General features: G+C 37.0%; 3 protein-coding genes across 3 annotated transcripts; all 3 read right to left on the bottom strand.

Moving 5' to 3' along the window:
• Nucleotides 1–2037: 2037 nt before the first annotated feature.
• Nucleotides 2038–4668, bottom strand: gja13.1 (gap junction protein alpha 13.1). Its single transcript, XM_007255386.4, has 2 exons — nucleotides 4522–4668; nucleotides 2038–3627 (listed from the first exon to the last, which is right to left on the bottom strand). The coding sequence occupies exon 2, from the start codon at nucleotides 3604–3606 to the stop codon at nucleotides 2737–2739; it is 870 nt and encodes a 289-aa protein (XP_007255448.2). The 5' UTR covers nucleotides 3607–3627; nucleotides 4522–4668; the 3' UTR covers nucleotides 2038–2736.
• Nucleotides 4669–4968: 300 nt separating this feature from the next.
• gja11 (gap junction protein, alpha 11) lies at nucleotides 4969–10263 on the bottom strand. Its single transcript, XM_007255529.4, has 2 exons — nucleotides 9852–10263; nucleotides 4969–6126 (listed from the first exon to the last, which is right to left on the bottom strand). Exon 2 carries the CDS (start codon nucleotides 6104–6106, stop codon nucleotides 5207–5209), a length of 900 nt encoding a protein of 299 aa, XP_007255591.2. The 5' UTR covers nucleotides 6107–6126; nucleotides 9852–10263; the 3' UTR covers nucleotides 4969–5206.
• Nucleotides 10264–10608: 345 nt separating this feature from the next.
• On the bottom strand, nucleotides 10609–15198 carry hsdl1 (hydroxysteroid dehydrogenase like 1). Its single transcript, XM_007255385.3, has 4 exons — nucleotides 14717–15198; nucleotides 13230–13675; nucleotides 12030–12248; nucleotides 10609–11165 (listed from the first exon to the last, which is right to left on the bottom strand). Exons 1-4 carry the CDS (start codon nucleotides 14934–14936, stop codon nucleotides 11094–11096), a joined length of 957 nt encoding a protein of 318 aa, XP_007255447.2. The 5' UTR covers nucleotides 14937–15198; the 3' UTR covers nucleotides 10609–11093.
• Between the last annotated feature and the right edge of the window lie 198 nt (nucleotides 15199–15396).

Genomic DNA, 15396 nt, shown 5'->3' with positions numbered 1-15396 from the left:
TTGACCACTCTTCTTGACAGAATTGGTGCAGTTCAGCTAAATGTGATGGTTTTCTTGCATGAACCCGTTTCTTTAGCACTGTCCACATGTTCTCAATGGGTTTTAAGTCAGGACTTTGGGAAGGCCATTCTAAAACCTTAATTCTAGCCTGGTTTAGCCATTCCTTTACCACTTTTGATGTGTGTTTTGGGTCATTGTCTTGTTGGAACACCCAACTGCGCCCAAGACCCAACCTTCGGGCTGATGGTTTTAAGTTTTCCTGCAGAATTTGGAGGTAATCCTCCTTCTTCATTATCCCATTTACTTTCTGCAAAGAACCAGTTCCACTGGCAGCAAAACATCCCCAGAGCATAATACTACCACCACCATGCTTGACAGTAGGCATGGTGTTCCTGGGATTAAAGGCCTCACCTTTTCTCCTCCAAACATATTGCTGGGTGTTGTGGCCAAACAGCTCAATTTTTGTTTCGTCTGACCAGAGAACTTTCCTCCAGAAGGTTTTATCTTTGTCCATGTGATCAGCAGCAAACTTCAGCCGAGTCTTAAGGTGCCTTTTCTGGAGCAAGGGCTTCTTTCTTGCACGGCAGCCTCTCAGTCCATGGCGATGTAAAACACGCTTGACTGTGGAGACTGACACCTGTGTTCCATCAGCTTCCAAATCCTTGCAGACCTGCTTCTTGGTGATTCTTGGTTGACTCTTGACCATCCTGACCAATCTCCTCTCGGCAGCAAGTGATAGCTTGCGTTTTCTTCCTGATCGTGGCAGTGACACAACTGTTCCATGCACTTTATACTTGCGTATAATTGTCTGCACAGTTGCTCTTGGGACCTGTAGCTGCTTTGAAATGGCTCCAAGTGACTTCCCTGACTTGTTCAAGTCAATAATTCGCTTTTTCAGATCCACACTGAGTTCCTTTGACTTTCCCATTGTAGCTTTTGTAGCTGAGTCTAATCACTGGGTCAAATGAGCCCTATTTAAATGGGCTCATGAGAAGTCAACAGCTGTAGTCAATCAGAATCACTTACAAGAAGTGAAGAGGCCATGACATGAAGCTAATTTGATTGACACAACTCGCTACATCACCAAAATTGACAAATTTTGTTGCTGTATGTATATTTTTGACCCAGCAGATTTGGTGACATTTTCAGCAGACCCATAATAAATTTATGAAAGAACCAAATTTTATGACTGTTTTTTGTGACAAACATGTATGTGTTCCGATCACTCTATCACAGAAAAATAAGAGTTGTAGAACTTATTGAAAACTCAAGACAGCCATAACATTATGTTTTTTTACAAGTGTATGTAAACTTTTGACCACAACTGTACCTATAAATAGCAAAATCAGATAAACTGATTTAGAAACTTAAGTGGTCTCTTAATTTTGTCCAGAGTTTTATATGAAAATATATAATATGATCAGTATTAGAGAAAAGCTAGCTATTAAAATCATCAGAATTGATTAGACCTTACATACATTAAATACATTTACAAATGTATTTTTGTATTAGTTCTTCGTGAAAGATGGTTTAAAAAGCTCCAATACTTTTAATTAATTACTGTACTGAAAGAGATACTGTGTATAAGCAACACACAGCCTATTTAATCTAATTACATTTTATTTTTCTGTCCAATTTTTAATTATTTTTCAAATAAGCCTTTTAAATGAAACACATTCTTGATTCCTTTTTGGAAGGAAACTAGGGAGTGTAAGAACTCACCAGTAGAGGTGTTCTGCCCGTAAATCACTATTTTATCTTTGTAATAGTTAATAAAGACTTAACTAGTAAAGAAAATTATGCTGCACAGAACTATGACTAGTCAATGAACTATTTGAATCCATAAATGGTTATTTTCCTTGGTGTTCCCTGTGAGGAAAAACCTGTGGAATTTTTCATTTTATTCCACTGACAGATGAGACTTTGCATGAAACTACTAATTTTAAAGTCATCCGCTGTAGATTTTGTATTTTTTTTATATAAACATGTAATGACAGTTTTGTAATAAACATAAAATACCACAAGAAATTAAACAGCTTTAAAAGGTTTTCATTACAATACTTTATTTCAGGTGAAGAGATTATATCAACATACTCTTACATCCCAACATCATTCATTTTGAAGAATACTGAAATACTTTGAAGCCAAAAAAGCTTCTTTATAAGTTACTTTCTATGAATACATACAATACCTAAAAAAGACAAAAGTAACAAAAACTCGCAAAATGGACCAAAATACTTCAAGCCTAGTATATATCTATAATAAAGTACTAATATAGCATTTAAATTAAATCTATATCTCAATAAGCAGTCAGAATAAGATTTAACATAATTTTGTTCAATTGAAGTGTATGAACAGTGAGGTCTAGTGCAAACAGAGCTACTTTTATTTTATCAGTTATAAAAAACGTAAAAATGAATTCAACTTTCCTATTGGTACAACATTTCTTAAACAGATAAAAAAAAAAAAATGTCTCTTTAAACATACATAAGACATCAATTTAGTGTAGTGTGGAAGAATCCCAACAGTTCTCTCTTCTCTAACATTTTTGGAAATCAAACAAGAATAAATCAAGTATGGACAAAAGTTGAATTAGTTTTTTCGATAAATGATGAAATAAAAGCAGTTCCTGGCAGCAGACTCAGACCTTTGGACCCTAGAGTTTATGAACAACACATTCAAAACAACAATGTTTCTTTGAGAAGAAACAACATAATTTTTTTTGCAACATTAAATCTAATGGTCCTTTAACATCTCTTTGTCCTCATGTGCCTCGTCCAGACTGACAGCGATACTGTGTCCACTCTCTAACTGCATGTTAAGCTTGTTTTGCTTCAGAGGGTCCTCGACCCCCAGCGCGGGCTGCCACGAAGAAGACAAGCCGGCTGGGTGCTCAGCCGACGTTCTGTTGTACATCCTTTGCTTTGTGGGCCGACATCTAACCCGGGTGCAGATCAGGTAGAAGATCTCGATCACAGTCAGCAGTAGAGACACACAGGCCACCACCAGCATGAAGATGATGAAGATGGTCTTCTCTGTGGGACGGGACATGAAGCACTCCACTGTGTACGGGCACGGCTTTTTAGAGCAGGCAAATTCAGGGATCATAATGAAGCCATACAGATAATACTGCCCGACAATGAAAGCCAGCTCTAAGATTACCTTAAAGAAAAGCTGGGTTAGGTAGCTTCCTAGAAGATTCCCCTTGATCGTGACATGACCCTTGTCATCAGTGTATTTGGGCATTTTCAGCATTTTGTTGTCACGCTGCCGTTTTATTTTCTCTCTCAGCTTGTTCTCTTTGTGGATGACAAGAAAAGCATGGCCCAAGTAGATCAGGGTTGGAGTGGAGACAAAGATGATCTGCATCACCCAGAAGCGGATGTGGCTGATGGGGAACTTCCAGTCGTAGCACACATTCTCACAACCGGGCTGCATGGTGTTGCACACTAAACTAGATTGTTCATCGCCCCAGACGCTCTCCGCTCCCGCCCCCAGGACCAGGATCCTGAAGATGAAGAGGACGCTCATCCATATCTTCCCAATCACAGTGGAGTGGGACTGCACCTTGTCCAGTAGACTCGAGAGAAACCCCCAATCTCCCATTCTCCTTGGAGCTCAGGGTTACTGTAGAAAAAAAAAAAAGGAAATGTATTATATTGAGTTTCTTGGTCATTTCCGGTGTGGCAACTTCACATATTGCATGAAAGGTTTTAATTTATTTGTCAATTAACAAACTGATGCGTACAGTCCATGTTTTTTTTCTTTCTTATGTTCTATTTACAAGAAATTAGACACAAGAAAGATACACTGAGTTTTAATCTACATTTAAAATACTACTATCAGTTTCTCACAGAGGGATAAAGCCTAGTCATATATTCCTTTTAATGGAAAATCTCCATTCAAAATGCTGTTTAGTATAAGATTAAGTTTAATCCCTGTCTGGAAAACTGTCCCTTAATATTTAACTTAGGAATCAGCTTTACACTTTCCCACAGACAATTTTCTCTACAAATATCTTTATATTTATGTTGTAACTTATAATCTACAGTCAAACTATTAAAAAAACACATTTTAAACGTGTACATCTTGTAATGCTAAAAATAAGGGTCCCAATATGTCTAACAAAATATAAGTGTTAAGCAAATGGAATTAAATCTGCATTTTTCACAATGTTAACTTTATCATTAAGACAATGTAATGCTTTGAATTTCTTTGAAATTCTTTAATACTAGTTTTTAAATTCACTTTTGTTTTCATTACCCTAAAACTCACCCCCTAATCAAAACACTAATCTTAACTCAACTGAAGATCTAAACATAACCCTTATCCTGGTCTTTAACCTAGCCATGAATCTGTCATACTGGTAAAAAATCTATATGTATAAACTATAAGATATAAATAAAATATAAGATATAAATCTTACATAGAATTTGTAAAATACCAAAAAATATAAGCTCAAATGTCATAAAAATATAAACACAAAGCAATATTTCAATTTTACAAGATGCCATTTCTCACCTTTGCAAATGATCCCTTCTTCCTTATGAAAACCGCTCCAGAAACTAAGTGATATCTAACTGCTGTTGAACCTTGAGTTTTTCCCTTCCAGAGGTTGTGTAATAAATTTTTCAAAGTGGCAAACTGTCACGTTGCCGGAAGATCAGCAAATGGCACCGGGTCCAGTTTAGAGCACCTACTCTTGGAGTGGAGAGTTTTACTAATGATTGACAGATCAGAACATGAACCATGATCGTCACGATGAGCCGGTCTGAACTCCTTCACAACTTCACAATTTTTGGGTCATGACAAAAAGAAAACATCTTGACAAGGGGGAAAGTTATAAATCTATTTTTATAAATCTTCTTCATTACTAGTATTGATTAACAGGGTAAGGCTGCAATACTGTATGTATGCACTACACATGAAGGAAGAAATGAATGAATGAATGAACTTTTTTAAGCACTTTTATTAAGAATTCAACCAAGAACGAATCAGCATGGATCCACAGATTTTTAAGTAACAGAAATAAATGACAGAGCAAAAATGTGGCAATATCTATTTAAAAATTATTTAAAATCAAACACAAAACTAGCATGTGCCAGAGTTACTCAGTCATGGTTTAGGTCAGACTAACTCCATGCAACTCCACGGTTATTTGCACAATTCGGCCTTGTGAGTGGCTGTGTTTACAGAGACTTGCTGCTCAGATATGCACCTCCTCCAACACATCATTGGTGTTGAGGTCTTCTAAAACCCTGTTCTTAGCCAAGTCACTGCCAGGCTCTTTTGTATGGAGGTGTATGTCATGTTTCATCCAGTTCTGGATCACTTGACCTTTTTTGTCAAAGTTCTTCTTGGTCACAGCAGGGGTCACAGGGGTCACAATATAGTCCCTTTTTCGATTAAGGCACTCGTTGACCTTCCTGACACACAGGTAAAAAAACTCAACGAGGTTCAACAGCAGCGACACACAGGCCACGACCAGCATGAACCAAATGAAGACATTTTTCTCAGTCGGCCTTGACAGGAAGCAGTCCACCTTGTGCGGACAGGGGAAACGACTGCAGACGTATTGGGCGTGAAGGGTGAAGCCAAACAAATAATACTGGCCCAGTATAAATCCAACCTCAAGCAGTATCTTTACCAGCAAATTCAGGATATAACTTCTCAGGAGCCGGCCTTGGATGTTGACTTTGCCCTTTTCATTGCTGTATTTGGGAAATTTGCAGCCTTTCTTGAGAAACATGCTGATTTGTTCATTCTGGGCTTTCTTTATGGTTTCTCTCATTTCCTTCTCCTCGTGAAGGACATGCAGAACGTGGCCCAAGTAGACTAGTGTTGGAGTGGACACTGAGATGATCTGCAGCACCCAGAAGCGTAAGTGGGAAATGGGGAAGGCGTGGTCGTAGCAAACATTCTCACAGCCTGGCTGCTGGGTGTTGCAGATGAAGTCAGATTGTTCATCTCCCCACACTTTCTCAGCACCGGCTCCGAGGACTAGGATCCTGAAGACAAACAGCACAGTCAGCCAGATTTTCCCAATCACCGTAGAGTGTTTCTGCACCTTGTCCAACAACCGCCCAAGGACGTCCCACTCTCCCATTTTGCACTTTATTTGGTTACCTAAAGGGAAAAATAAATGATGTGAGTAACTCAATGTGGTGTAGAATAAAACATCTCACCTCAGGCTGAGATTTCCCATCACTTTTCTCAGGCATTGTCAGGTTGGGCTCAAGAAAATGGTCTGTGACATAGGCCTATGCTGGGCTGGACTGGGACAAAAAATCAGCCCTGGCATTGTTGGTTTAGACCGGCCCCTCATAATTTGGGAAGCACAACCAACTTGTAATTTATGTGTGTGGGGTTACAGAGATGCATAATGTATCATCAGCAGATTAAATTCCACTTCTATTTTTTCAGGTTAAAGGTGCTTCCTCCTTTAAACAGCTATAACATGTTTTTGTATCAGGCTACCAACAGGGCATTCTGTATAGCTTTACCATTATCAACATTATAATAAAAATTTAACTTTATTATAATCATGTTTTGAAAAACAAAAACAACAGCATTACTTTAACTACAAATATTTTTTCCTTATTACTGGATGCATTTTAGTGTTCTTTTTATGAAATATCAGCTTTAAATTGCTAAAATTAAATTATATCAGTGGTGTCAATCACTTACATCAGAGAGAGTGAGCGAGCGAGAAAGAGAGCGAGGAAGAAAAAGAGAGAGACAGTCAGAGAGAGAGAGAGAGAGAGAGAGAGAGAGCGCGCGCAATTAGGCGAGCGAGGGAGCGAGAGAGAGACCCCCTCTAACTTGTCCAGCCCTGGACCTACGTGATTATCACAATATACCAAATTAACAAATCACACTGTGTGAATGTTAGAATTACACAGCGCTGGCCTGCACACTGCATACACGCAAGTTTCCCCACTCGTCCACATTACAGTCTGGAGTTCCATTCTTACTAAACAGTTAGGCCTATGCTTATTCTGTGCTGCACTGTTCATTAATATCATTCTAAACAGATTTAACTCACTCAAACAGATGGGCCAGTTAGGGCTTGAACAGAAGGTACACAGGCTCAGATAAGGTCAGGCTGGATCTAAGCTCAAATCTCACCTGATATCATACCAAGATATCAACTTATCATCCTTTTTAACATGTAAATAGTGATGATTGCTGGTGTTGTCTTAAAAAATACATAACTATATATCAATTATTAGAAATAAAAAAATATATATTTTTTTCTTTTGTAATATAATTTGGAGATTTTTTACATTAAAAAACTTTATTTAATACTTCATTCATGAATGCACTTCAAATAATATTTTGTAACATATTGTGACTTATGGTTATTCTTTGGAAGGGCTCACATAATATTGAAAATAGTAAATATGTCATTCATTTTATTTTACCTCACAGTTTGCTACACGTCCAAATGTATCCACACACATCTTGTAATTAGTGAATTCAGTTCCCTTTAAAGCACACTTATCATTGGTGCAGATGTTCAGTTTGTAACAGAGAGCTTAATAGTAAAGCTTTTAGTTTAATTGGACAAATTGTAGTATATCTGGAAAAAAAACTCCCTGTATTTAGCATAAGAAATTATTTGTATTGTATACTTGGATAAATATTGTGTTCTGTGAAAATTGTCTTTAAATATAATATTTTTTACCATATTACCCAGTCCTACATTTGGCAATATAATAGGATGCACTGAGGCAGTCACACATGAGCTTAATGTCACAATAGAATGGGATGGCTAGAGGGGTACACAGTAATGATGCTTGTGACCCAAACATGATGATCAAATATTAGGACCTGACCTCACTAGCTGATCGGTAACAATTAGATTCTTACAGCAATGTTCCAACATCTAATGTAAAACCTTCCCAGACCTGTAAACCCCCCCCCCCCCCCCCAAACAACCCTAACACTGCTTATTCCTAATGGTGAAAACATTATACTGTATATGGCTTATATATTGTATATGGTTCCATAATGAATCTTGTTAAAGTGGTTTATATAACCCATTTATCTCCTAGTGTACTAATATTAGGACTGTCAATGTTAAAGCGTTAACGCACACGATCAATTTGAAACAAGTGACTCGTTATTATTTTTTAAACGCAATTTATTACACCACCAAGTTTGACTCCAATTTCTGCCGTAATCTGCCCCACTGTCACCCAACAGATTTTGGTCTAGTTCTGGTCCCATACCAACTCTGGAGCGGTTCACTTGTGGTGAGAATGTGATCTGGCCCCTATTCGACCCAGCAATACTTCTTTTTAATTGAGATAATCTGCTGATAAGGTGCAGTTTAATCTGATAAATTAGCCAGATAATATACTGCTCTGAATCAAAGCTGTCAGTGCTGCTCCAAGCAGCTTGCAGCTGAGTGACTCTGGGCTGTACTTCCCACTGAAAACAAAACACCATTTAAAAGCACAGCAGCAGATTTTCTGCGTCCAGCTAATGCAGGTTCACACTGCACAGCTATTCGCACAGGAACACAGAATCTTCTCACTATATTTACTTTCCTGCTCTTGCATTAGACAGCTCTGACCAATCAGAGGATACAATGTGCTTGCTGGTTTACTGGTCCTCATTTTGGTGTGTTGAAGTTAATGCCTGTGTGAAATGAAACCAAACAGAGGGAGAAAACGCTCCAAATAAATTAACTCGTCAACGAATCCGGAACAAAGGAACCAACTACACACAAGAAAACTCCCTTTTAAGCTGAGCAAATTAAGTTCAAATTTAAAAACCCTTACAACATATTTGTCATGGTTATTTTTATTTCAGAACCCCATGTTGGTTTTATCTCCCCTCAAACATTAAAGTAGATATTTTAATTGACACCACTAATATAAATATAATTGCATTTTACATTTCTTACATTTATTTTTTTATTTACATTTAAATATCCACTATAAAAAACTTGCATCTGCTACATTTTGTTAATCGATTGACACCACTAATTAACATTCACGTTTATTGAAGAGACATTAGATGTGCAGGTGTCTACAGACTTTACAGAGTTTACTTTGATTTAGTTTGACTATATCAGTAAATTAATCACATTATTCTGAAATAATACAGACAGTACAGTGCTATACAGGTTTTCCACTCCCTCTAAAAGGTTAATTATATGCTTATTCTGCAAGTTAATTGACCTGGCAGAGAGAATACACTGTGCTTATTGATAAGGAATGAGCAAGGTCTTTAAAGATAGCTTCTATAATCTAGTGGGAACCAAGGCTTTGACCTTGTTTTAACACAACACTTGCACTGTTCCTGAAGGAAGCAGCATACAAAGGTTAGGATTGCTCATTAAAAGGTTGTAGTTAAAATAACAAATTCTTCTTCTTATTCTTCTTCTTATTATTATTAAAAGCAGAAAGGCAGTTGAAGAATTAAGAGTTCGTTTTAAACAAAAAATGTGTACCTACTATTCATCTAAACATCATTAAAATTTGGAAAATGATTACACATAACTGTTAAATTACATTATTGCCTTCTGTTTCAGATGCATATTCATGCAGCAGTTAACAACTTTCCCTATAAGCATTTTGGTTTACTAAAACTTGTATTAAACCAAAATTAATGTATAAATTAATATTAAGATGACAAATTAATAATGAGTTCCTAACAACTTTGCTATTCGATCACATAAATATTGTTAATTAAAATCTAAAATCAGTAGTAGTTAAACAAAAGTCAATCATTCTTCTCAAAAAATAATATTTATAACCTGTAATGATATTTAAGAATTCAAATTCTCTTTTTCTACACCAATGATAGCAAAAATTGACACAATTTTTAGGTCTACTTACCAAATAAAGGAGTAAACAGACAGATCCGGGAGCTCAGTGAAGATGGGACAGAACTAAAGACTAGGCAAATCTTGTCTGACCCTTTTTCTTTTTACCTCTGAGGCCCCATCTAAAACAAAACACCACCACGCTCCCATTATCACAGAGATAATGCCCTTATTCTGTCTTGTGTCTAAGCTCCTACATGTTATGATTGTAACTGGCCTTTAAAAGAACACAATATACTGTACTCATTTTGCAAGGACGAAGGCTTATGAATAAGACACAATGCATGATATTAAGATTTTAAAGTTTAAAGTCTATAGACATTGTTTAACCATGTTTTACCAGAATTCAGTGACAAATCACTGTGACACTGTGAACATGGCAGCACACTGACTAGAAACTAATCTGGATTAGAAATCAATATTAAGATAACAAATTAATAATGAGTTCATAAAAAAACTAAAATCAGAAGTAGTTCGATAAAAGTCAATCATTCTACCTATAAAAATAATATTTATAACATGTAATGATATTTAAAAATTAAATGTATCTTTTTGTACACCAACAACAGCAAAAGTAGACACAGTTCTTAGGTCTATTTAACAAATAAAATAGTAATCAGACAGGTTTGAGAGGACAAATCACTGTGACACTCTGATAATGGCAGGATAATGACTGTAAACTATTTTAAGAGCCCATACAGTATGTGGTCATCATCCATTGTTATACATGTACAGTAATATTTAATGAATATAAAGACTACATACATAAATTGGTAATACAAGAAGTGTTTAATGATTGTTTCAGCAAATATAAACAGAAAAATAATCTTCTATAATGGAATAATCTTTTACCATAAATAAATCTAAAGTAGGAAAAAGGTACCACAGTAGAGTAGAACCAGCACACTCACCACACCAAGAACACTGATGTCTATTGGTCACTCTTACGTTGCTTATATCACAACTATAATTCCTTCTGTAATAATTTAAGAAAAGTAAGTGCCAAACACCATAATGGTCCAACAAGAGTTATTTTCAATCAACTAACTGTTAGTGCCCATGAAAACTAGTCTGAAAAGTCTAAAATATCTTGTGATCATTTTACAAGGACAACACGAGGTGATCTCCATATTTGCACTCTATAAAACACTGCATCATGATAGTTGGATATACTTTATCTCACATTAGTGAGGTGTTAAGTGTGTCAAAGCTTACAACATGTTTTGCATCATTAAATCCATCAATATGTCTGCAGTTAGGTCGTCCTGCACAGCAGTCGATGCCCCAGCATCCAAATCCACTCTGGGATGCACTGCATGAGTCGAAACTAGAGTAAAAATGAGATAAACATGCAAATCATTTAAAAAATAATAGTTGAAGAAGCACAGATATGGGAATAGTGGAACAATGTTGATATGCAATATAGTGTACTAAGTTCCTTTCAGGGCTGTGCAATATTCAGAATTCAAACCAATTCAATAAATGAATATGAATGTTAATTTAATCCACCCTACAGCAGGTTGAACTGAATTTGAATTTGCATTACAAGAAGTGGAATTAAACTCAGCAATTTAGAGACATTTATTTTTATCATATATCAGTGGGAATGTGATACTTTTAACAATGTAAAAGTACAGACATTAACATTAGGCATACAGCCACTTTAATGAACAAGCACAGATGTCTTTTTACATGCATTATTATTTTGCAGATTGCTATAAATACAAAAATTACCCTTTCTGTCCCTCAATTAACTTCATTCACTTTATTGTGTGCCATCAAAATGGCCTAAATGTTTGAACAACTATATTAAATACCTGGATAAAGCAAGGTGTTCTGGGAAATTAAGCATTGTCAATTTCTACAATTTAAAGGTTATTACAATTTTAATAGCCTGTTTTATAGAGTATGATGTAATCATACATTTGTGGCCCATGCAAAAAGATCTGTATGACATTCATGTTGTAATCACATGTCATGTACTGAAAAGCTTTGTTTTTAAATAAACCTGAATTATGTATTATGAATTTCTTTGAATTTCATTTCATTTTAATTCTACTTCCTGCTAAAAAAAATAATTGCACTTCAGCTTCTAGTTTGCAACCTCAAGTGGAATTTAGGGATCATTCTCAATTCAAATAGAGAAATATTGTACAACCATGCTTCCTATTATATTTCATCTGTAATTCACCTGTATTGTATGAGGCCAGTATCCTGTAGTTCTGTGGGAGATACCCAGAGTGGACAGGGCATGCCTTGCATACACATGTGGCTGTGGAACCAACCAGCCAGCACCACCCAGGTCTCCTTCTCCTTTAGAGGTAACTCTACAGGGGATCAAACTCTGCACAAAGACCCCTCGGTGACCATATTCATAATGCAGGGTGCGACTGAAGTGGTCAAGGAAAGCCTAGTGGGGGGGAAAAAAAAGACATATTTTACCCAAAGGAACAATTTATTTTTAAGGGCTATTACACACAGAGTTGGCAGTATATTTTGTATAACTAACTACTTTATAGCTGCAGTCATTGACCGCTTAGGTTTCAAAGTTTTTACTAAAGTTACTGAATGTGCATTCTTTCACAATTTTGTCCCCCTTCTTTATCCCATTAATTAATGCAATGTAATCAACACAGAGAACAGATATCATTTGAGTGGTAGACCATTTTATCACACAAATAATGATACATGTGGGTCGTGGTCATCATGTGAGTGGGTCGTGCTGCTGTGACAGAATCAGACAGACTGGTGCTTGTGAACACAATTTACATTTTTTTGCAAAACATGCTACAGTATGACTGTTTTTAACAGTTAAACACGTGAATATAAACTGAAAATCAACACATTAGGGTCAACATCAAAAAACCAGTGGTCCGAGGAAATCGATATGGACAGAAACGTGTTTCCTAATATTTTGGTGTACCTAATTTCAAATCTAAACCAGTGTTTCTTCATTCTGGTCTTGGAACACCACTGTCCTGTAGGTTAAAGAGTTGATGAGGTGAACTAGATTCTCACCTCTTTAACTTTTAGTAGTTTTTACATTTTTTAGACAATGTTTGAAAAGTCAATCACCCAAAAGCCCCTTTTTCCATACTGTGTTTTCTCAGCCTTCACAATGAATAATACTGCTGCCACTTAGTGTGTCTTTTTTGCTACTCAGTGGGGGTTACCACAGTGACCTCCACCAACTGTGACATCACATACACACCATCTAAATACTGGCAATTTTGTGTACATTTAGGACAGTCAAATAAAACAGGACCGAAAGTCAAACCATAATCCTTAGGAATCTGACTGTTAGAACACATAGTAGTTAATGCATAATAAATCTAGGGGTTAAATTGTGCTTAGGACACTATTGTAAAACATGAACAATTTGATCACTGACCATGGATGCAGAAAGCACAGCCTTCCTTGAAGTGGGCTTGGAACATCCTTCAGATGAGATATTAACCACAGCGCCTCTTTGTCTCTCTGCCATGCCAGGCAGAGCCAGACGGGTCACCAGGGTGGCCGTGGTGACATTATTGTTTAAGATGTGCCAAACGGTGCCTTCAGACAAGTCAAGAAAGTCTCTGAATACATTGTGGGATGAATCCAGACAGTTCACAACAAACCCTATGTCCTTGTCTCCGATGGCATCTTTAATAGGTTTACACACTGAGAGACCATGTGTGAAATCTGCTTCAACCAAAATGGCCTCCACCCCATGGACATCTGAAATAGACTTTGCTACATCATTTACACTGCGGACATCTGGGCTTATCAGGATGATGCACACACCATGTCTGGCCAGTTCCTCAGCATATGCTTTGGCTATGGCCTCTGATGCACCTGCATGAGAATAAAACAGAGCCAACATGAGAATACATCGTTTTTATCATTCAGACTAATGCAGAAGATAAACAGTCAGTAGGTGCAGTGATGGACAGTAACAAAGTAAATGCAATTTTTTACTATCCTTAAGTAGTTAAGTGTATTTGTTTATCTATACTTTCTCCACTACATCACAGAGTCAAATATGCGCAAACAGTATGTGTATGAAAATTTAAAAATTAAACGCAAGCACAACACATATACAGCACAGTACATAGCCACACAGTAAAAGTATATAGTGGAATGTTAGTTTAACAGTGTACATTTTTTTAAACGTACCTAAACCCACATACAAGAAGGGAAATTTGAAATATAGAGATTCAGTATAGTAAAAACCTATTGTAAACTTTTTTTAAGAATGTTATTAGGTTTACAATAAAAAAAAGAATGGTGAATGGTATCTCTAGCTACTTTTTACATGCTGGCCAATCAGTTTGGTCTTGCAGGTCATGTTTTTCATTGTGTTCAACCACCTTGGTCTTGCTGGTCAAGCATCTTGGTTATGTTGGTCCTCCAATTTGGTCTTGCTTGTCAACAGTCTTGGTCATGTTTCGTCAGCCAGCTTAGCCTTGCTGGTGAAGATGCATAAGCCTTTTCTTGTTGGTTAATCACTTTGGTCTTGCAAGTCATGCTGGTCTCCAGGTTGGTCTTGCTGGTCAACAGTCTTGATCATATTGGTCTGGCAGTTTGGTCTTGCTGGTTAAGATGGTCAACAAGATTTTTCTTGCTAGTCAACCACTTTGGTTAGTTTTAGTTTTGGTTTATGCTGATCAACCAGCTGGATCTTGCTGGACAAGCTGATTAATCGGCATGGTCATACTGGTGGTCTAGCTTGGTCGACCATGTTTGAAAACCAGTGAAGCCTTTAAAACACAAAATCTAAAACATCTTCCTGACCAGTTGGAGCAGGCCATGCTGATTTTTTTTTTTGAGCAGGTACATTATTTGTGCACTTTGTCCATCACTAATAGGTGTTAACTGTCACTTGTGTAAACTTACCACTAATGACAGCCCATTTGCCATACTGGTGAACCAGATCTCGGGGGTGAACGAGCCTGGGGATGAAGTGAAGCCGCACCAGGCTGTAACAGTCCCGCACGAGCACAGCAGCTTTGCTCGCTGTGTACAAAGCTCCCACTAATGCCAGGGTCTCCACATAACAGCTACAGGATCTGGCGATTTCTCTGTACAGAAACTGGAAGCTATCAACAGCAGCCATAAGAGGAGAATTACTGATAGCTAACTTTAGCTAACTAATAAGCAAACGAGCCTGTTTAAATCTAATACTGAACAAACCCCACTAAACCGAGCACACAGCCTACCGGGCGAGCTGGGCTCTCTCTCTTTCAGCCTCTATTTAACAGGTGTGAGGTTTTAAACTGACTGTTTACACTGATGAATGATCCAGACTTTTCCTGCACCGTTTCACAGCCTGAACACAACACAAACACACACGCAGAGCCGACAAAAGGTCACGTGACTCTTTCTCAGCCATTCTTTTAAAGGGACCGATAGTTGTTTTTTGTAACAGCACTTTTCGTGTACAAATTATAGTGCAAAAAATTATCTTCGTAAAAATATACATATCATGTTGTTTTTAGAATATTTTGTCGCATAATTATTTTTTTTATATTACAATATTTGTAACATTTGCTATAGTCGGTGGAGCGCACTCTGAT

The sequence above is a fragment of the Astyanax mexicanus genome, chromosome 1 (genome assembly GCF_023375975.1).
Source record: "Astyanax mexicanus isolate ESR-SI-001 chromosome 1, AstMex3_surface, whole genome shotgun sequence".
Classification (NCBI taxonomy): Eukaryota; Metazoa; Chordata; class Actinopteri; order Characiformes; family Acestrorhamphidae; genus Astyanax; species Astyanax mexicanus.
This window is presented reverse-complemented; position numbering and strand designations above follow the sequence as displayed.